The sequence below is a fragment of the Amphiprion ocellaris genome, chromosome 18 (assembly GCF_022539595.1).
Source record: "Amphiprion ocellaris isolate individual 3 ecotype Okinawa chromosome 18, ASM2253959v1, whole genome shotgun sequence".
In the NCBI taxonomy this organism is placed as follows: Eukaryota; Metazoa; Chordata; class Actinopteri; family Pomacentridae; genus Amphiprion; species Amphiprion ocellaris.
This window is the reverse complement of record NC_072783.1, coordinates 21,043,329-21,066,960: the sequence shown is the minus strand read 5'-3', so window position 1 is coordinate 21,066,960 and position 23,632 is coordinate 21,043,329. Positions and strand designations below refer to the sequence as shown.

Below are 23,632 nucleotides of genomic sequence, written 5' to 3'. Positions count from 1 at the left end.
ACAAACTGCCAAAAACAGCACGACTGACAGAGTGAGAGGGAGGACGACTGTTGAGCAACAATAAATTCAGTCTGAATGGATTTCAGATACAACCTGTAGCTTTTAACTTTTGCTCCAACTTCTGTCTTTTTCACAGTCCCTTTCCTATCAAGAGACAAGTTGAAGTTAGTTACCTGATTCTGTTGTAAGTTTGTGTTCAGTGTGGCTGTGACATTTTTGGTTACAAGTGGAATGAAAATGGCTTCAATCCCTTTTGTTTCTGCAAATAATTAGAGCTCCACTCTCAGCTCTGGGAGAATCTGACTGAAATCTTTCGATGATGCTCCTCTTAATTGTTAGTAATTGGTCATGACTGAGCTCATTCTTTTTTTCTTGACACTTAACACACTTATAAACTCATTTGAATCGCAGAACTGATTTCCAGACTAGATCCTGTGACAATTTAGCACGACTTTACCAAGTCTGAAGCCCTTGTAAGAGCTCCTATTCATGTCAGCAAAAAGTAATAGCTGCACTCAATAGTTTTTGAGCCTTAAAAGAAGTGTAGTTGACAGAGGTAAGAAAATCCTTAGTTTGAAGGCAGCTGACGGAAGCTAAAGCCACTGGATATGGCTGCATTTCCACCCAACGTACCTGTAACTTTTAATTTAGTCCTTATCTGGGTTTCAATTGTGGCTTAGAAACTCACAAAGATTAGGCTAATTATTCCATCACCGTATGAGAAAGTGGCAGCTGTTTTTACATGTCGTTTCTGTAGGCAACTACACAACAAACTGTTCCACCCCTGACCAGTAGGTGGCGGTAATGCAGATCACTACACAACAATGATGATGCCACATAAAGCAAGGGATAGGCAAGATTATATCAACAGTAAACATGTAGAAGACTCAAGTCAGTGTAAGCAGATTTTACAAGTTACTGTGGAGATTAACAGTGTCCTGATTAAAACAGACTGGGAGAAGTAAAATTCTGCAAGTAAACCCGTCAGAAATGCTCGACGCCAGAGACCCCAGAGTTACTAAACTTTTAGAAAGTACTACCCGAGGAGCAGGTACTCTTTGGGGAAGTAAAATAATTTTCCCTGAGCTTAGGCCCTGGAGAAGGTAGCTGCAGTGAAAACGTGGCTTGAAGGACACTGTTTTGAAAGCTATTTCCAAGACAGAATTTTCAGACTGCACTTTGCACTTATACCATAAAATATCCATTCAGCTCAGTGATGTGAGCCTGCTGAGCTTGTCCTGCTCTGATAGTATATAATTAGGCCATTGATTTGTTGTCAGGTTAAATCTAAGTGAGCAACAGTTTTCCAACTGCGCACTTAACGAGTATTCAAATATCCTGTTTAATCGTATTATTTATTGAAAAGCCTTTTATTTAATGTTATTTCAGTCCAACCATTAATAGACATATATCTCTCTGGAAGCTTTAGCTTTAAGTGTGTATGTTGGTTACTCTACCTAAACTCCTGTGGTTAAACTAAGTTTAAGTGATTAGACACTACAAATATTTTATCAATGTATCAAGCTATCCCAAACCTTTGGGTGTGTGACGTCCAGTTCTGTCTGAGACTTTATGGTATGCCCTGTGAACCAAACATTTAATGTCATAAGTCTAGTTACGTCGACGTACTCACACTCCCAAAAGGAAATCCTACTGCAGGAGTTCCACCCTGAACCTTATGGCCATGAACCAGTTGTTTTCAGCTATAGCATGATGGTAGGGCTAGCCTCTAAAGTGGGACAAACACCAAACAAGTTTTACTCTTCTTATTCAATCTGTAAACTGCTACTACACATTTCAAAAAAACCTTCCTGCACAGCAAAAACCTCATACAATCAACAATCACTGAATCACTGTATGTGCCAAGCTTACTGTATATAAAGATGGATGATGCATCACCACTTCCTTAAACTGTACTCAAGACAAAATGACAGAAATGGACAAAGTCATCTTGCACAAGTGATGTATTTTCAAACCAGAGTCTGTAGAGTAGTGACTTGGGGTGAGAACATGTACTGGGTTCTTTCACCTGCAGAACTGTGAGCACACTCTACCATGCACACCAGCTGTGCACTTAAAGATTTTCTAAATAGACAAAATACTGAGTAACTGCTTTTTTTTGGTTAGCTACATCAATCGATCAGATGTCATTTGTTTTGCACTTTCAATACCAACATGATGTCACATGTCATCCACACACAAAGCAGTAAACCATTATGCTATAAATTTAGCACTAGATAAAAACAAGGCCTGAGAAACTGAGCTATCATAAACAAATCTCCTAAGTTTGCAAAGAAGAAATTCCAGAGGCTTTAAAGGCAAAGTCAGTGACAGTTTTTGTCCATTTCAGTGAATATCACCTCACAGTCACACTCTGGTATCTGTCTGTTCTATTCTGAAGTCCACATCAAATCCTGAGTCTGCAAATGGTAAAGGAAGTTGCTCAAACCAATTCACACAACATTACTCTAGTGTGACCTCATGCAAAGGACAGGGGGGCAGAGGGATCAAGAGGGACAGAAAATTTGCCACATGCTAACTATCCTAAGCTGGAGTACTCGGAGAAAACCCACGCATGCACAGAGAAAACATACAAACTCCATGCAGAAAGATCCCAGGCGACGCAAACTGGGGATCTTCTAGCTGCGAGGTGACGGTGCTATCCATCATCCACTGTGCAGCCCACATAATACGCTTTTAAAAGTTACTTTATCTTAATCATGAATAGATTGTACTCGTCTAAATGGATATTTTTTATTTTATTTATATTGTGCTGACAGTTTTCAGATGAACATGTTTCTCATTTCTGTCATTTATTTTTTGCATATTGACAGTATACAGTATTTGTGTGCCTTAACTATATGCTATATCAAAAACCAACTGAACCATAAGCCCAAAACAAAGGTACATATTTCATTTTGTGTACGTTTGCAACCGTACAACGTGAAAATTTGATGTAAGTTTCCACTTGGAACAATTACAATAAAAAGTCTTGTGTTGAACAAATGTGACTCACTAAACCTAATCAAATATGTGAAGTTTAAAAAAACTGCCATATTTTATTACCATATCTGAAAGCATGGGCTGTATTGGACATGTTTTCCCTGTTATTTAAGGTTGCATGAGTCACAAGTGTTGACATGGCTTTATGCATGCCGGTAGGTCCACATTTACATGCATAAATCTGAAATGTCCAGTTACATACTGTCTGAAAATAACCTGAGGTCAGAGTTTTCAGAAGGATCTCTGCCGACAACGAAGTAGGAAGGAGGAAAACAGCTTCCGCATCCTGTTTTAGTTGTCAAACAACAAATTTGTGTCATCTACTGGCTCTAGCTCTGGCACGCTGCTGAATTTAACTTGGTTAGAGTTTAGCAACGTCTTCTTCTACCTGTATTTCTTTGGAGGAAAGATAAAATAGTCAACTGACTGTAGCTCAGTGCGACATTTAACATTTCTGGTGGCCTACAGTAAAATCTAAGAACTGGGTTTTGGAGGTTTTATCCACTTTTTAGAGTGTTTCTGTTCAGCTCTGTTGTGACATAGTGTTACAGATTAATTTGTATTGTGACAAAGAATTTTACTTTCCAGATTTAGTCTGCTTTGTGTAATTAGCATTTCCCCTGAACTCTTTGTAAATTGTTATACTTAGAACCACTAGTCTAAATGTGAAATTGTAAGTAGTGATTCAGCAGTCTGTCAAATGGAAAAGTGAATGTGTGACTGCCTCATTACCAAGATTATAGAAGTAATGGGGCAACAGTTAATGTTTACGTGTGACTTTTTGAACTTTTCTTGCATTAAAACAACTAATCAAGCAAAGAAAAAAACTATTCTGTTCTAGTTTCTGCACTTAAATTGACATGATGTATTTTTACAGTGTAGTCAACCATCTGTGCGTTGGTGAAAACAATGGGAAGACAGGAAAACAGCTGAATGTGCTGAAAGAGATCCCTCAACTCTGTCATAACCACACAGCTGCTGTGACCAACATGCACTCAGAACAAGACAGAGGATAGCTTCAAAGTGAAGAAATAACATGAATCCGCTTCTCACATCTTTTTCTGTTTATTATAAATGGATGGAATATGATGACAAATATTTAGCATCTAATAGAGATTATCCCAACTCTTTCATACTACATATTTCTCCAAATACAGATTCTGATGTAACTGTAACTTGTTTCTCCAGATCTGTGTTCGGCCATCAACGTCACCATCACTCCCTTCCCCTTCACGGTGGCCCAGGAGGGTCAAAACATCACACTCACTTGTGTTGTGTCCCAGCGACGCCGCAACGCTGCGTTACCAGTGGTTAAATGGACCTTTCTACCAGCGGGAACAGACCGACCGGAAGATGAGCTCCTCATCGCCCGCGTCAACATGAGGAAGGCCCGTTTCTATGGCAACTACACAAAGAGCTTCCCGTGGCCCAAGATGAAGCTGACAGTGGTGAAACAGGGGAAGATCTTTGAGCTGCTCATCTTGAATGTGTCCGAGGGCGACCGGGGGCTCTACATGTGCCGAGTGCAGGAGTTTAAAAAGCACCAGGACCGCTGGAAGGCCTCATCTAACTGCACAGCAGCCACTGAGCTCAGAGGTGAGGATTTACTATCTTGTTTTTCTCTTGTCCTTTTCTCTGCCAAGCAGGCGCTCTGTGATCACACTGTCTCACATTTGATGATTTGCATTACATGAGGTTTTGGTCAAAACCACCTCATCAGAGTCAAATCCAAAACTTCTTCCACATGGAAGCAAGGCAAGTAACAACATACACATACTTGTATATGTAAGACTAGTGCTAACAGATGTGAATAAAGCAATGCTTCATATAAATATGAAGTAGACTTCCTTAGAATGTCCTAAAGTCACTTACTCAGCAGTTCTGTCCGCTGGTAGAAGGAGTCACTATGATGAAACTATAATACATGAAAAATACAAAAACAGTCTATCATAAATGCAACTACATGACAACGACACATAGCAGCTGCTTCAAAGTCAACCAGGAACAATTCACAACAAATCAGTCAGGAACCAGATTCTAGAAACTTGTCAGACAATAGTTTATTGTTCACCACCACAACATCTAATGTTTAGTTCTTCCTATGGCCTCTCTAGGAGACTCTTTAGTCTACCATTTGTTTCTCTTCCAATACCAAACCAAGTAAAACACCGGAAGGAATTGCTGATATCAATACAGATATTGATACTTGGTACAAAAGATGAAGTAAAAATAAGACTCTGTCCATTTAATATTCTTTGCATCTTGTGTCTGTTGCTGCTTATGGAGAATCATCTATAAACGATACATATATACAAGACAAACAGACTGATCAAGATATACTGCACTTCATACTACATCTTTTTCAGCTTTAGTGATGTATGCAGCTTCTCAAAACACAGTAACTACTGTAGAAGAAGGGAGGAATCCAGAGGTTACATAGGCCTGCTGTTTAGCTGAGAATCCTGTGTTACTCACGTTGAAATTTAAAACATGCATGTGAAATACATGCATGTTTGAAATGCAGTCCTGCTCTGTATACCGGTATTTATTGTTGCATTTTTTCATTTTACTACTTACTGCATAACAATGACTATTTTATTATTTATTCATATCAGCTTGAATGACATGGCAGCCTATAATTTTAGGATTGTGAGGAACACACAAGTCAAAGTCGAGATGAGATGAATCACTTTCCCATAGTCAATTTCTCCCTCAGTACCTGGATACTGCCTGTTAGTGCCAAGGGACTCAGTCTGTCTCACCTTGCAGCACCTTTCTTCTATTCTCGTGACCAGCTGCAATGGTTCACGGTGTTATAGAGCTGTAACTCACGTATGACAGGTGGAAGGAGAAACCGTCCCTATAAAGCATGTTTTCAGTAAGACTACATCCTGGTGGTGGCATATTTACTTTCCTCGTGTCCTCTGTTCATGATAAAATGTACATTTATTGCAAATGACTGTGTTAAAATACTGATCTTTTAATGACAACAGAAATGTTGGGATTAGAAGTATTGGCATTTCAGTATCGATCCACACATCACCAGTTAAAGCTGGTCATAAAGCAGCACGGGGCTACTAAGCTGTTCTCCTGTCATTATACTTACATAAAAAACTTTGTCAATGAGAGTTGGAAATACACAATGTGTTGCTTGATGTGTATAATTGCTACCGAGCATGTCAGTGGTGGATTGTTAACAAGCTAATGTAATTACTGCAACTACATGCACTACTGTTCAAAAGTTTGGGGTCACTTAGAAATGTCCTTATTTTTGAAAGAAAAGCTGTTTTTTTTCAATGAAGATGACATTAAATCAATCAGAAATACAGTCTAGACATTGTTAATGTGGTAAATGACTATTCTAGCTGGAAATGGCTGATTTCTAATGGAATATCTCCATAGGGGTACAGAGGAACATTTCCAGCAACCATCACTCCTGTGTTCTAATGCTACATTGTGTTAGCTAATGGTGTTGAAAGGCTAATTGATGATTAGAAAACCCTTGTGCAATCATGTTAGCACATGAATAAAAGTATGAGTTTTCATGGAAAACATGAAATTGTCTGGGTGACCCCAAACTTTTGAACGGTAGTGTATGTTGTAAATCCTTTGAAATTCATGAACCTTGACATGCCTGCATGTGACTTCTCTGGTACTCAGTGAACTTGCACAGATGCTATCTTTGTGAATAAAGTTGCGGTCCGGGCTAGATGTGATAGATGGGAAAAAATGCAGACTCTCAACCATACCTACCCACATTGGCTTGAATGAACATCAGAAGAACATACAACACGGTGCTTCAGGTTTCTTCAAAAGTCCACCTTTGTGCCATTTGTAATGCATCTCATAGCAAACAATTTGTGTTGCTTAAATTGCTGGGGTGGTGAAAAGTTTCCTAAAGAGCAAAAAATAAGGAGTGCAGAGCTGGAAAAAAACTGGGAACTTCACATTTAGTTTGTGTGGCACAGTTTCTCACAGAATGACATCACTGCTTTTGATGTTTCAGGGCGGAGACTTGACAGCTATTTCTCCAACCACAATAGAAGCAGTGACAAATGCTGTTTTGATAATGTGTAACCACAAAGAGGTTTAAGCAGACACAGGTTTTGTCTGCAGCGATTGGCCAGCAGCAGAAAACTGTGACGACTACCGAGTAGCTCCCAGTCACATTAAACAAATTAGACAAAAAAGAGCATTGACGTGTTGTTATCTCTCTCTGTGTCAGTAATGTGGGCATGAAAATCAAGGACTGTATATGTTAGAAAACAAAACTCATCTTTGTGGCAGATAGTGTTTGTTTAATTCTGTCACATGCCCCTAAATATGAGTTTAAAGTGAATAGGCTGATGTTCACTGGTTCCTACACTTATAGCCCCAAAGAGGCTCAAGTAAACTCAAATTGTTTTAACTATTTGTCCTGGGGGAGCAATTCTGTGTCTCCAGTAGCAGCAGTTTCTCTGACCACAGCCAGATGATGTAATTCATCTGGCTGAAGACGTTGCTGAAGTGTATTGAGTGAGCTCAAGCACCGTCCTGCTTTTGAGTTGGGAGGGAAACGTCACTGGTTAGGAACAAGCCTGGAGATAAAAGGATCCTGCATCTCAATAAGTTGCAGCTCTGACTGAATAAATGATCTTGGAGAAGGAGCAGAGAGCGTGAGGTTTCAATGCCACCGCTGGCACACGAGACGTCCACACAACGGAATAGATGACACATCCACTGGTACCAGATACTGCACTGAAATCCCTTCACTTTCAGAAAACCAGACTTGTGGCAGACTTTCAGTTCAAATGGCCATCAACAGAAGAAAGCTTTTTGTCACCAAATTTGGGGCTAATTGTTGCTACAATTGTGGAGCCAGTCGACATGTGGCACATATGCAGTGTGCAATGATAATAGTGGCAGATTTAAAGCTCAAAAATAGGAGAAAATGAGGGTAAATAGGTCCTCAGTTGTAGACAGAGGTAGTAAAAAGCAGGTTTCACATACAGATGGGTGACATATTAAAGTAAAAACCAACATAGTGTATCTTAATAAGGTGTTGTGGCACTGCATGCTGCCAGAACAGCTTCAGTGCTTCTTGGCAATGGTTCTCCAATCTCTAAACTCTACTGGAGTGACAGATGGCATTCTTTCAGAAGAAAATGTGGAAGAATGCCTTTAGTGACAGGTTATTTAGTTTGGTGTTTTGATGATGGCGGTAGAGAGTGCTGTCTAACATAAGCCCAAAATAGAACGAACGAAGATGTTCAATCAGGAATCCAGACCTCAGTACAATTGAAAATTTGTGGCTGGACTTGAAAAGGGCTTTTCACCTCATCATGATCCCTGTGTAATCTGTCAGCGCTCAAGTAGTTTTGCAAAGAAGAATGGGATAAATTTGCAGCGTCCAGATGTACAAGGCTGACTGAGACCATCAGACGTGCAGCCAATACCGACTGACTTAAAGGACTTGAATATGGATGTAATCACTTAGTTTATGTTTTATATTTTTGGTGAATTGATTGAATCATTTGTAGAAATCTGTGTTTACTTTAACGTGAAAATCGTTTTGTAAATTATTATAAAAAATATATTAATTTTAAAAAATCCAAATCAAACAAATATTTTTGATAGACATTGCAAATCTAGTGACTGTGAAGATCAAAATGAACAGTTCACATCAATTTCCTCAGTGGCCCTAATGCCTATGGATGGCATTAAAACTACTACTGTAGGGGTTGAGGATTTACCTTGAATTTGTCATTTGTCTGTTTGTAGATGGCTGTCGATTTGGCAGCTAAAAAGAAAGATTTTAGGCACTATTGCTAACCAGCTAATTAAGCTGAAGATGCTGTATCCTGATGTTTAGAGCTTGCTTGTAATGCAGCATAGAACTAGTTGGTGATAGTTTCATAAGTATAATGAGAAAGAAGTTACATCCAGCTATTATTTCATCATGATCTGAAAAGTGAAGCTGAAGTGACTTTAACCTGCATTCTTTCTAACAGCCAGCAGAGTGCGACTATCTGGTTGCAAAAAGAAGTCAGATTGTATAGAAGCCTATGAGAAAATGACTCTACTTCTCACTTGATTTGTGTCCTCCGTAAACATTTTCCTGATGAGTTTATGGCCTCAGTTGCTAGTTTCAAGTCTTTTAAAGTACAGCATGATAGTCTTTCAATAAAATATGGTCCTACTCAGAGTAAAATACAACATAAAGCAGTGTATGTTTTAAAGCAGGGCTTCCATGTGATTGTCAAGATGCTCCTGTTTGTGTGTCTGTAGTGTCCTCAGGTTTTCAGCCACTTCCACCCCTCGCTTATCATATTTCAAAAGACCAAGATAACGATGGCCAAATTCCAAACTCAAGAACTTAAAGCGGTAGTCCACAAACCAATGGATGACATCATAGTGGCCACCTCTATCTTTTATGGGATAAATGCACTGTTTTTTTGTTACACTTTTGCTTGTGTTTTTGCTTTCAGAAAGGCCAGAGAGATACCATTCTCATCTTAAAATGCTAAACAGACTACTCTTACTTGCTTGAGTAATCCAAAGCTTGACAGACCTACAGCCTAGTTATGGTTGCTAAGCTATGATTAGACATTCACTGGGGTTTAGTGAAAGGTTATTTACTGTGTCTTGTGTCCACAGCTGTCAGTCAAAAGGAGTGGATAGTACCTGAAACTGTCTGCTTTTCGTATTAATTTTGCAAGAGTTTTGTTTAATGGTTGGAGAGCACTTGAAATGGCATCCATGACAAATTGCTTCTTTAAGAGTGATTGCTTCAATAATCAATGAATCACAATGTTTCATCCTTGCAAGAATCTGAGGACACTTCATCCCTAAATTTATTACTGTAGTAGTCTTCCTCCCCACACTCTGCTCACCACATTTTCCATGGAAGCGTTCCTGCAGTCTGTGACTTTCGGGGTGTCAAGCTTGGCCAAGTCTGGGCCCAAGCAGACAGTCCCTACCGAGAGCTGTTGACATTGGCCTGGACGTGGAGTTTCCCTCCTGAAAGTAGAACAGGCCGAGAGTCCAGAGAGACTCAGCAGAAATGGAACAAGAGATAGTTGTGCTGAAGAAGGTAAAGCTCCAACGTTGGTCCGCAGTGACAGTTGAGAGGGGAGCTGGCTCGTGTCTGGCTCTTAACCTTTCGTGGTCGAGGATGTGGGGAGCTATTTTCATCCAAGGAAGCGCTGGTCCATTATGGTTTTGGTGATAATAATAAAAAAGCCTACTGTGACATTTTTGGATGAATACTGTAATTAGGACATGAATGTCAAAATATGCAGAAAATACAACTACTGTCACAAGAAGCTAAGCCTGAAGATGACGAATACCTCCCTGGTTTAACAGGCTGTTGGAAACTACACCTCCAGCCAAATCTGTGTAGTCTGTACATTCATCTTCGTCACATCTAATGTTCTAATGCAATGTCTAACATACATTAGTTTGATTCTAACTTCTACTACATACACTCTTAAGATCTATAACTACAGTTTGCAGGCAGGATCAGACTTGATTTTAAGCTAAAAATCTTTTCTTTTTTAAGTCTTTTAATTGGATCTGCTCTTTCGAGATCCTTTAGTTAAGTTATTTTAAGTCTTTTATTGAGTTTTGCTCCTTTCATATCCTTTAGGTAAGTGAAAATACCAACACAGCAATGTAAAAACACGCCATTACAAAGTCCTGCATAAAGAGTCATTCTTAAGTAAACTAAGTAACTGATATATTGTTACACATGACACATAATCGTTAGATTATTAATAATGAAGCATCAGTGAGTCAGCAGACTGTTACTGTTGTATCTGCTGCTGGCGAAGCTGGTTTGAATTATTTTATTTACATTTTAATATACAGGGACAGCAAATAAATCTAAGAAGTCATCACTTAGATGTTTTTAGGGGAGGAAAATATAAATAAATTCTGATACACCAATCCATTTTCAGATTTAGATTTTCCTCTAGTCTTTGATTTGAGTAGATTGATAGATTGGCTCTTTGGAACATCTATCGTAATGAAATTGAAGCGTATAAGGAAAAATCACTATTTTGAAGAGCTGCTATCAACTCAGACATCTGAACCGTAACCTTAACTACAAATTGCTGTTTGTAAGAAGTCAAAAAGGTCAGAAACCATTGGCTAATCTTAAACTTTGTGTTGCATTTTAAAGCTTGACATATTATTTATTGCATAGTATCTTCACCTTACAAGTAACGAGGGGGGGTGTATACAACCTGAAAGACACTACTCAGGGCTGGAGAGGTACCTCTTCTCTGTGTGTTTTTCAGGTTAAAACACAATATATTTTCTTATGCACAGTTAATATTGAACTAAGGCATAGCGTGGAGATACTTGAAAAATTTACAAATGTGTACAAATTGCACTTAAGCACAATACTTGAGTAATGTACTTAATAATAATAATAATAATACCTTTAATTTATAATGCACTTTACATATAAAATCTCAAAGTGCTACAATACTTACTTTCCACCACTGGTTTTCTTGTTATGTTCCTTCATTTTCTAAAGTCAAGAGCATCTTGTTAACTGTAGACTGGGGATATAATGCCATTTTCATTGATCCTTTATGCAATTTCGCACAAAGGCAGATACAATTGGATTAAAAAAAGATTTAAACTGATATTTTACCTCTAAAATGAAAGTAAATAACAATGTCTAACCAAACAGGACAACTATCAAACTACCATTTTAGTAAAGAATGATCAATAACTTTGGAGATCCAGTACACAGTCCAAGATCTGCGGTGGGTAACTACAATAAATACAGCGTGCATACCAAAGCTCTAAAAATACCAGAATAACAGCCGTATTTCTGTCCAGTCAACCAGCAGGGAGTGGAATTTCTCTCCAGCATCCAAGCTGCATGCTGACAGCTATGATAAACATCAACTACACATTCGAGGGGTTAAAACCACCCATGGGACCGTCTCTCCTGGTCCCCACTTCAGATGAGACACAGCAGATAACTGACACTTTATGTGTGTTTCTATGACATCACACTAATGGCATTCCCGCTTTGGGATAACATCAGGTGACCAGGTGTTTCCACAATCTGTCTCAGACTCGCAGAACCCCCATTAGTCTACTTACTACTGTTATAATAAACACATCCAGAGAGGTCAGAGGGTTTGCTAGACAAGCCGAGGGCAGCACACAGTGTGGACACAGCCTCCGCTTGGCATAAACAAACTGAACTTTCAGGTCTTTCTATAACATACGTGGGCGATCGGGAGCTAACAAGGGTGTTCCTGCGAGGCACACGGCACACGGATGTGGCGTAGATTTAAGTATAGTAAGTAATCCACGAGGAAAAATGAAAATCAAAACCACAAACGTCTCCTTAGAGCTTTTTCTGTAAGAAAAAGGGTACATATGACTAAGAAGCCAACAAAATTAGTCTGTGTTTATGTCTCTAAAGAGGACACAGTGAACAAGTGTACAGAAAGACGCTGATTCCCAGAAGATGCAAAGAGACAACAGGAAGTGAAAGGGTGAATTATTCAAAGCTTTGTTAGGACACACAGTGTGGTTGTGTGCTTACATTCATCTCCAGTCATTTAGAATACAGTACATTAGAGCAGCGGCTGATTCACTCACAGAGGCTCATTATTCAGGCCAGTCCATGTCTGTGTATTGATGTTTACAGTGTTCGGTTTGTTGGGGCACAAAAAAAAAGAGCCACAAGTCTAAAATACAGTCAGGAAATGAATGCAACTCTGTGCCTCTGATGGACAAAAAGGAGTTTGATGAATGTTTCCACTGTCTTCAGCCATTCTAACGTTGCACTAAAAAGAAGACATTTTAGAGATGAGGATGAAAGGCAGTTTTATGGCACACAGCACACCAGATTTATCCAATTTCTAATTATTCCAGCATGTACAGCTGCTGCGCTGACAGAGCTACACAGAACCTGAGGAAAGAACACCACATGAATGTCATGGATGTGCTTGAGATTGAAGCTGTGAATAATGTACTATGAAAGAAGGGCGGGTCTTCACATTAAATCATCTGTCATTGTAAACAATCAGAGAAAGTCTGTTTTAAATCTCTCACACAGTAAGTGTACAGTGAAGCTGTGGTTGTGTTCACTAGTGTATTGGCTGCTGTTTTACCACAGATACTTTTGAATACAAGCGTTGGTTGGTTTTTATTCCCATGAGTAGTGAAGACAACAGAGAAACTAAAACACCAGGGTTATCATATAAAATCTGCCTTTGACACAAGTTTAGCTAATTACAGGAGACAAACTACAGTATAGATACTGACTAGTTATAGAAACACCAATAACTCATTGTTAAAGACACCTACTGGAGGCCAACACATAAAACACTGATTTTAAAACATATTTAAGCCTGATTTAATCTTTCCAAATGATATCTAGTTGTTTTTGACATCTTACTACCCCCCAAAAATTTTATTACTCACAGTAGAAAGTAATTTGTTACACAATCGCTTGAGATGCATTGTCAAGTAGTTGTCAACTGATATAAACCTTACATATGTCCACATATCAGCACAAATCCCATAAGACCTTTCTTCTATGCATTTTAATAAAGTTTTATCACAAAGCCACCAGAAAGGTTGGTGACAACCAGCCAAAACAGCACTTCAGAGAAAAGCACTGGTAGTAGAAATTGACAGCTTTTGTGCTGTTTTTTAATGTTCGACTGAAACAAAATGCCAAAACCATTCAATAGAGACTAACATTTCTCAGATCAAAACTTATCTACATTAATTAACTGTTGTGAATTTAAAATATCACAAGATGAATCCTTCACTTAAGCTAATATTAGTGAATGAAACTGACTATCTATGCTAAGCTACATACCAGGCGAAGGATAAATGAAGCATAAATGTGACGACGCATGTAATTCTGATATTATTGGATTTCATCACTGGTTTATACTGAAGGTGACATTAAGCAGAGGCCTTAGCCCTAAATCATTTCACCTGTGAGGCTGCTTATATTTATGAAGTGGACGCTTATGTAATAATCCAACAGTAATCCGATCTTCCCTTTAAAAATGATTAGGAGCAGTGTTTCCAAACAGCAGAATGTAGGTCACATATGGTCAGTGTAGGGATAGTGGTTTAACATCTGGGGATTGATTGCCAAGGTAACTTCCCAATAGTCTGAAGACAATTGTCCAGATTACCAGATGATGGATGTGCATGCTGTTTGTTGTTATAGCTGGGCTCGTACGATTAACTATATTTTTAGTAAATGTTACCCTATAAGAAAGCACGATGCAGCATTTTGCAGAAACTCTTTCCTTGGATTTATTCTTAGTTTTCTCAGGACACAAGGCCTTGCAGTAAACACTCCACAGCTTTATGTGATGTCTGACAGCTTCCAATTCTCACATAGGCTGCTCCCCTCTGCTTTACAGCACCGGCTGTAAATCCAGTCTCATCCAATTTGTTTTCAGTTCAGTTCTTATCTTTCATCTATTCTTTAGTTTCTTCCTAAACCCACAGAAATACTCTCTGCTTCCTGTCACCTCCAGATATTGTAGTTCCTGGATTATTTCAGGCATGCTTGCTGCCATGCCTCCTGGTTTGTCAGTCGGCCAGTCTGCCTGTGGGAAAGTCTCCAGCAGGCGTGGTGGCGAGCCTGCCCGTCGTCAGCTGCTGGTGGTTTGGGGTATTTCAAGATGCGCTGGTGGGTGTCACTTCACAAGCTTCCTACCACCAACTTAGCAAGAGTACAGTGGCGTTAAGAGTCCTGTGGTCAGATGGGGTGGAGAAATGAGTGAGTGTGTGGGGCGAGATTTCACTCTGAGTATGGGGAAGGTATTTTCTCCGTGATTTGGGTTACAGACAGCACATCGCTGGGATTCTCATTAGGCAGAATTCACAGGCCTCACATTTGATTTTTAGGGTGTAACAGTTGTTCTCTGCTGACAGCATCGTGGGATGTTGCATAAACCATTTATGGAGAGACTAATTATGAAGAGAACGGGAGAGAGGCTGGCATGGATGACTGGGCCTTCCTTGGGGCTCTGACTTTTTACAATTTTGCTGCACATTCTAACCCTTTCCTCTAACCTGCTGCTGTTTTTCAAAGTAAGTGATCGAAACCAGCAAGTAAAAGATAAGGTTCAAATCAACTGTCATATAATAATTTCATTTAAAAAAGCTGTCGTTTTTAAAACTTTTGAGCTTGCGATAAAGGCATAGGATGATGGGCCTTTCAACAAACTATACTTGGTTCAATAGTTAACCTATCATCTACATTTTATGAGTTTCTCCTGCCCCTTTTTTTCTTAACTCTTCCTTCCAAATAATGATGCTAAGCTAAACAATGTAATTCCTCTGTAACAATCTGTTATTCACATATAATAATGGATAAGTGCTGTAAGCTTAAGGTCTTATACTCAAAAATACAGATATTTTTCATCATAGAAACATTTTCCAGTTCCTCCAGTTCCAGGGGGATCAAGGTGTTCCTAGGCCAGATGAGATATGTAATCCCTCCATCAAGTTCAGGTTCTACCCTAGTTGGAAAGGAAGCTGCCCTAGAGGCATCCTTAATACATCACAAACAACCTTAGCTGGTTCCTTTAACTGTGAAAGAGCAGTGACTCTCCAAGCTCCCTCTAAATAGTCAAATTCTTCTTCCTATCTCTAAGGCTGAGTCCATGCAGGCACCTTTTGGAGGAAACTAATTTCAGCCACTTGTTCACTGCCTCATTCTTTCAGTCACTGCCCAGAACTCATGACCATAGGTGACGTTTCAAACATCCAAAACCACAAAACATTCTGTCATGTTTTTGTTTAAATCTGTTCTTTCAAAGGTGTTTGAAAAATAAACTGGTTTGAGTGACCTAAAATGGTGTTTGCGTCAAGATGAGAGGCCCATGTGCAGAAAAAACTTTATTTTGCAAAATACCCATATTAGACTAGACAAGGTCTTAACGTCAGTCTGTTTTTCATCATCATGCAGTGCTGTATTACTAGATCTCATGTACGTAGGATGCATATGCATATTTAAGAGTCATTGTAATGTTTTTTTAATCAAATGTCAGCCATCTAGGTTGTTAAAAAATCAACCAGAGACTCCATTTGAAATCAGCCCATAGAGCTAACAGTATCTAGCTTACTAGCTACATCTGATAAAATCTGTCAATGACAGTCAAATTAGCCAGATCAGTGGACACTAATTTAACTTGTTTGTTCTCAGTTAAATGGTTTCTTTCACTGCTCTGGAATTTGCTGTGGTGCTGTACTAAACACTGCATTTTAGCTACAATGCTAACATGGCTAGCAGGAGACTGTTACCTTTCTATAAAACTGTGTTTTTGTAAAAGTTTGGCAGCACATTTTTTTGGTCTGCTTTTATATGACGCTGCGTGCGTTAGACAGTTCTAGAAAGTCAAATATGATTTCAAATCTAACATTCTCTTAAAGAAGTGTTTTACAGCAAATGGCTCTGCAGCACTGATCAAAATCTGAACCCTGAACACACCACAAGCACCTTGTGAAGAGTTCACACAGAAGCTGTTCTGGGATTATGCGCTGTGGTGTTTTACTTAATGTTGGCAAACTCTGGTTTTGAACATTGGACTAAAATCGTAATTTGTGTTTACACTGAATAGACAACATTAACATTATAAATGTGACAGAGAAGGTTATGGTCAGAATATGGCTGAGTGTGAGGTAAACATTTATGACAGTGCATAACTCTAAATCAACTGTGTGCACTAATGCCGGAGTTAATGAGATATTTATCCTCTTTTTCCAGCAAAGGTTCAGCCCTGTGGACAGTGAATCAGAGACACAATCAGGCAGGGCGGGGAGGCCAACTAAGGCTTCTTGTCCTTCTACAGTTAGCTTTATTTAAACTCCAGCCAGCGTGTAATCAGGCTGCAGGGAAGCCACAGTGATGACTACAGACTTCACGTGTTTCTCTTCTCTCTTTCTTTTTCTGTGTAGTGCATGTCCTACCAGCCACCAAGGCCAAAGAAAGCCTGTGGAGCTTGTTTGAAGGTAAGTCGGAATATTTTTAGCTCATCTGAGCGTGTGTGTTTTTGTGGTGGACAGTGGACAGGCACTGTATAGTGCTTGAAAAAAGAAGCCAACCTCAAAGGATACACTACAGTGTCTTAAAATAGCTCAGTAAAACATGTACTGCTTTTTTTTCCTTCAGATTTTTGCGTACAGTGAAGCAACAGGCCTGAGGCTAATGTAGGTCTGGACTGATGTGTGTGTGTGTTTGTTTCAGATGTGTACCTGTGTGCGGTGCTGATCTGCTCGGTGGGTCTGCTTTGTATGTGCATGTTCACCGTGACGGTAACCTGCCAGTACATACAGAGGAAGCAGAGGCTAAAAGGTCAGCAGCAACATCAACATCAGGCCTCTGAACTTTATTTATCCCATATTCTAGTGTCTCCATCCTATTCTCTCCTCTTTCAATCATCTTTCTGTCTTTGATTTCGCTAGTTTCCTTAAACTAAAAACTCTAATTTGTGTTATATCTCAACAGACAATTACCACTTGGTCAAAAGCCCTCAGAACAGGTAAGATTTTAGAACAAATAATCTTCCCTCATAACAATATCCAGCCATGTCCTGACTCTTTGCTGATCTGTGTCCACTCCAGCTCAGGAGAAACCGTAACCAGTGTGGTCAGTGTGTCTCCTGCTCTACCTAAGAAGGAGAGGAGGTACAGGAAGAAAAGGAGCAGAGACTACCAGGAGGAGATTCCACCAGAGATACCAGCGAAAGGTAAACACAATCTGTTGTGCATTCACATGTACTGAAACATGCTGGAAAAGTTCACTCCGATTCATTTTTTCCACAGCCAAAACTCAGAATGAGTCTGACTATAATCCCTTACATGGTATTTTGTTTTACTGATTCTTTTCTGTGAAGAACAAAAATAGAACTAGCTGAGTACAGGCGTTAGTCCAGAACGTAGGTTTACTCATGGTTAATTTTATTCTGCAAGGCTCCAAACATGAACACATGCTGGCATTACATATATTACGTATATAAACGTTTGAGTTATGGAGTTGCTCCTTTAAGTTGACAGCGAATACTTTCTCACTCTTGAACCACAGCTCAGTCACACCAAATGTACTTCTTAAGTAGTGAATGGAACGCAATACATCATCTTTTCCCACTGAAAGCAAAGAACATTTCTAAAGTCACTACGAGTTCAGTACCATCTTAATCACATCCCACTCCTCCCAACTAGACTGCAGACATTTAAAAATGTGAGTGGGCACACTGTGGTTTGAGTGCTTTGAAAAATTCTTAGGGTAATTGTTTTAAATGAATCTCTGTAAACACAACACTAACTAAAAATCATCATAAAAGCCGTTTAAAGCTCACTAATTAACATGATAGGTCTTCTTTGCTACATTTTAGCAGCAAAAGTATTGGCAGCTGCTATGATGGATTAAATTGTCAGAAAATATTGTGATTTAGGAAGAGCTCTTCAGCAAGCAGGCATGGAGAAGGAGAACTTCGTTCATTAGACATTAGTGGTTGAAAGAAATTAGCAAGCTACTTGTTATGGTTGCAGGGCCATAATATGTTTGAAATCGAAGCTGTATCCGCCTTTACCTTCCATTTGCTGTAGTTTCTGATGTAACTACAAATATCTGCAAGGTAATTTTGCATCCTAAAACTATAATTTAAAACACCTGTAATGAAATTTTGACATGTAATGATTCCAGTTAAAGATATCTAGAACATCATTCTGACTTCAAACTGAATTTAGATATGTAAATAAATAATGAAAATACTTTGAACTGAGGGGAGTTAATGCATCTTGAATTATATTCTGAATAGTCAAAATTAAAATGTAGACATTTGATACTAAAATCACAACTACCGTATTTTCCGGATTATAAGATGCACTTTTTTTCATAGTTTGGCTGGTCCTGTGACTTATACTCGGGTGCGACTTGTATATGTTAAAATATACCATTTCACATGATGTTTTTTTTGGCCTTTTCGGCTTTATGCGATAGGCACAGTGAGAGACAGACAGAAAACAGAGGAGAAGACATGCAGCAAACGGCCGTGAGCAGGAACTGAACCCGGGCCGCTGCGTCGGGGACCAGCCCCTGTACATTGGTCGCCCAATAAACCCGTTGAGCTATACGGGCACCCCAATTTCACATGTTCTTAAATGTTATTTCACACTGACCGACATGACCAAGGAGTAAACATTACTTCACGGCAACCGGGAAGATGTGCCATGCAATTTTCCAGTAAGTCATTGGATGGATCGACAAAGCATAAACTTCAGTGACAACCGAAACCATCCTGTCGGGATTCAGAAAGGCCAGATTAATTGGAACTGGAACTGATGCTAAGTCTACAGTCTATACATTCCAAACCATCAACTTTTGTTTTGTCCCTGCAGCGCCCATTGGAGACAAAACACGCAAACCCAAACTTTTAAAGCCTCAACCGAGGAAAGTAGTGTTGGTGAGTACCATTCATGTCCTTTTACACTTTGCTCGCTTTCAGTAATCCTATTGCCTGTTTTATTTATAGGTACGTATGTTTTTTTTATAAGTGTAGTGTGTTCCACTAAGAAGAAAACCTCTCTAGCAGCACACATGCATTGTGTTTGAAATTTGTCATACCATGCAAAGCTTTCATAGTGACAGTCTACCATTGTTACTGTTGCAAATATAATGAAAAGGAAGCAACATGTTACAGGAATGTCTGTAAGCAAAAATTGCCAGAAAATGTCATGAAATGTGCCCCATAACTCAAGCTTAATGTTGTAATTGTCAGTGGAATGAAGTGCCTCTGTGGCAACTTAGCATTTTAATGGCACAAAATGCCACATGAAGTATTTGATTCTTTGGCAACCTCAACCGAGAACTTCTGCAAGGAGGCATCTGCACACAGGCTGCTCACATTTACCAAACCCAATGATTTACCCAGTAAATCTACAGCATCTTCAGCCCTGTAATTAGCCTAATGGAGTTTTACATAAACGTCTTTTCTCAACCTTCCTTTTCTCACTACTGACTCCTTCTCCCCCTCTCCTCCATCATTATTTTTCCCTTCCCTCCCTCTTTTTCCTCCACGTCTAGCCGAAGATAGTGGAGGAGAATCTGACATACGCGGAACTGGATCTGGTGAAGCCAATTCCGGAGGCCAAGGCATCATGTAGCGGCACGGTGTACGCCCAGATACTGTTTGAGGAGCAGCAGCTATGAGAGAAAAATACACCACTAATAACTGTGCCTTCTGTAAAAAGTATTGTCTATTTATAGTCTGTACTGTTTTGTATTCAAATGGTTTATGAAGGGAAAATGTGTAATGTCTCAAATTTATGACCTAATTGTACATATGATTTTATATGAACTTTGATATAACTTTTCTTTTATGAGACCAAGATGCAAAAGGACCTGTTTTTTATACTGAAGTATTACTTCATTTTCTTTTGCACCCATGTTTAAATCCTGTGTAGCCTGAACTAAGAACACATTAGAAGACTTTTGTGCTGATTTAGACCTGATTTGTCCATTGTGACAATCGGAAGGGAAACTGGAGGTTTGGACTTGCTGGCTGAGCCTCATCGATCCTATCAGATATACAGTACTTGATGTGGTATTTGCAACCTGATGTCAGCACGGTCACGTCCTGTGGTGTGCGGTTAAAACAACCAGTGACAATCAAGGTTTCTCCAGAACATTGCTGCTATTTCTGATTTTAAAGAACTAATTCGACATTTTGGGAAATATCCTTAATCTACTTTTTTGCCAAGTGTTAGATAAGAATGATACTGCTTTCTCGTGTCAGGCTAACTTTGGAGTTTCCACCTCTGTTGTAGAGACCAGCTAGACAGAATGGAATTTTCATCATCTGCCATCAACAGGTCCCTCTATTTGCAGCAACAATTTTCTCTTCAGTCTGCAGCAGAGCACTGAGCACAGAAATATCATTGGTTTCCAGAGACACACTGTAGTGTTTTTACCTCTACTTCCCATTTGTCTCAGCTCTTAGCCTGTTGAGTGAAATGCCTTGCAACTGTCCTCAAGCTGATTCATTGGGTATATCCATCATTCCATTTAGCTGTCAAGTTTCCAGAAAGTTTGCCTCACATCTGGAAACAAACTGTGTGGACGAATGAGCAGGGTGATTAGGTCAGACGGCAAGTATCCATGGATGGAGATTCCTATGCAGTTAACAAAATGTCCATTCCAGGTGGATAATTCATGTGTTTACCTTCTGTCTCTGTAAGAGGAGACTGAAACCAATGTGTAAAATGAGTCATGTAAAAGTTGTATTTTTTAGAAAACTGCACTGTCCTCCTCAAATCTCTATAACAAGAAGATAAGAGGTTAGCACAGAGATACAGTAGCCACAAGAGAGGGAATAACAACAGGATGAAATGAACTAGAAATATCCTTTAAGTATGGAGCTATCGCTACAAGGTGAATAGCTTAGCTTGGCATAAAGAGTGAAGAAAAGGGAAAACAGCTAGCCTAACTCCCGCTAGGTAGAAGGCTAGCATTACTATTTAAAGTTATGCATAGTAACTCTTTGTTGATGAACAAAGCCACAAATACAATGTTTTAACTTCATTATTGAGCTGTCAGCAGGTGTAGTTTTTTAACTTTAGCTGTTTCCACTGCTCCGAGTCTTTGGGACTGTCCCAAGCTAAGCTAGCTTATATTTAATGTAGCAACATGAGCAATCTTGCCACCCAAGCTACTTCCCAAAATGTTAAATTGCTCCTTTAAACTCATGAATACACATTATTCTAGATGCTGGCATTTTGTTAAACTGTAGTACATCAAGGCTCAATGTAAGCAGCAAAATATAATTTAGTGTATCAGGCCTGGTTCCTGCGATAGCCTTATGTCTTTGATATTTCTTAAGCCGGTTTAACTCGCTTCCGCAATGAATTGTGGGAAACCCCATCTAAAGAAAGCAGATTTATGAAGGATAGACAAAGTAAATTAGAGACATCCGTTGTTATGAATGTGAGCCAATGCATTATCAAATGTGATTTAGTTCGAGTGTGTTCCCAGCATTATCTGCCTCACAGCATCTGTGCTCAGTCTGTTTTTGTGTGTCAGGCTGCAGTTTATAATGACCACAGCTCCACAGAGTTGATGCTAAAGCAGCAATTAGCCCCCCGACCTCCCCCCACAGGCAAGTATGTGAGACCATGCGAGCCCTTTCATCTGGTGCCAACGTCAACTTAACAGGCTGTTAGCAACACACACACTTACATATACATACATACATACAAGGGTGGAGTTACATGAAGGCCAAACACAGTCGCAGGCTCACACACAAAGGCACATACTGTAAATCCAAAAAGCTGCAAACAATTGTGACACCTGATCTACCAACGGAGACAGACTGAGACCCGTGTTTGGGCTGTTTCACATTAACATCAGTCACAGTTTACTTTAAATCTTGAGGTGATTTTGTTGTTGGAGATAAGAACCAGAGGCCATACTGGCTGTAATCCTGCATGCATACCTACGCTATGGTCTCCTTGCTTTCTCACTTTCCACGAATCGGAGTGTGAAAATACTTTGGACTCTTTTTCCATTTAATGATCCTCTGGATTCAAGCATGGAAAAGCAAAGGAGAGCTTTTTGAAAACAACTTGAAACCCAGACGCAAAGGCACCAGATCCCTCCCTTCCCCCAAGACTTCTACTATCTTATGTGGAGTTATCCACGCAGATGGAGTTGGAATTTATTGCTGCATGGTTGCTAAATATCTTCTGAAATTCATCTCGGAGTGGCTTTTTGCCTCATTTGCAGTTGTCAAACATTAGCCAAACCAGCTATTAATCTAACATGAAGTCTGAGACAGTAATTAAATTCACTTGAGTACAGTGATTTGACTAAAACACATGTAGGTACAAAAAGTGTGGGTGGCATTTGCTTTGGAATTATGTAACCACTTTCTAAGAAACTATGTGACAACTATGATTAGCTAGTTATGGGTTTCTGTCTTATATTTATATAAAATAGGATTAGTGTGATGAAAGGCACGTCTCTAGTCAAAAAAGACATGTTGGTAGATAATACAATGAAAGTTGTCTAATTGTAAACAATATAACTTACATGGCTACTGGAGGACATCTTGTGTCAATAAATGCAAAATGAACAACACAGGACAAGGATTTCTAGGTATAACTGCAAATGTACAACAAATTCCTACAGCAAGCTGGTCGTTACAGACTTGGACATGTTCTGTTCCCGTAACTGTATATTACATTACAACGTTAACCACTGTTGACCTCTGCATTTGTTAGCATTCCAATTTTCCATTGTTGCTCTCTAATGTTCATTTCAGTTGCACAGCATGTTTTTTATGAAACCAAGCGACTGAAAGTGACCTTCTAGTGGTGGGTAGAAGTGTCTTAAAAATGCCCTGAGACTGTGAAATGTAAAGTTTCTTCCAGACCACATTGTCCTTAATGGGAGTCCACTAACTAGAACCATGTGTGTGAATTGTGCCTCTGTGCTCTCTTCCTCTCTCTTTTCCCTTCCTCTCTGCCCACCACTGACCTCTGCATTCATCAACATTCCAGCATTTCTGCTCGTGTTTATTTTGTACATTTCAGCTGTACAGTGTGTATCAATTAGTGAAATAAATCTGACGGTTGATATGAA

At 39.4% G+C, this 23,632-nt stretch overlaps 2 protein-coding genes across 3 annotated transcripts in view; one reads left to right on the top strand and one right to left on the bottom strand.

Moving 5' to 3' along the window:
* The window catches only part of mapk8b (mitogen-activated protein kinase 8b), a 140,929-nt gene that overhangs the window by 5,064 nt on the left and 112,233 nt on the right, over positions 1-23,632 (bottom strand). The gene's annotated exons all lie outside the window — the stretch shown is intronic.
* The window catches only part of vstm4b (V-set and transmembrane domain containing 4b), a 24,412-nt gene extending 780 nt beyond the window's left edge, over positions 1-23,632 (top strand). The window contains exons 2-8 of the mRNA XM_023275548.3: positions 4,192-4,599; positions 16,951-17,004; positions 17,240-17,347; positions 17,501-17,534; positions 17,617-17,741; positions 19,393-19,457; positions 20,078-23,632. Coding sequence (XP_023131316.2) covers positions 4,192-4,599; positions 16,951-17,004; positions 17,240-17,347; positions 17,501-17,534; positions 17,617-17,741; positions 19,393-19,457; positions 20,078-20,203 — 920 coding nt within the window. The 3' untranslated portion in view covers positions 20,204-23,632. The remainder of the gene's footprint in view (positions 1-4,191; positions 4,600-16,950; positions 17,005-17,239; positions 17,348-17,500; positions 17,535-17,616; positions 17,742-19,392; positions 19,458-20,077) is intronic.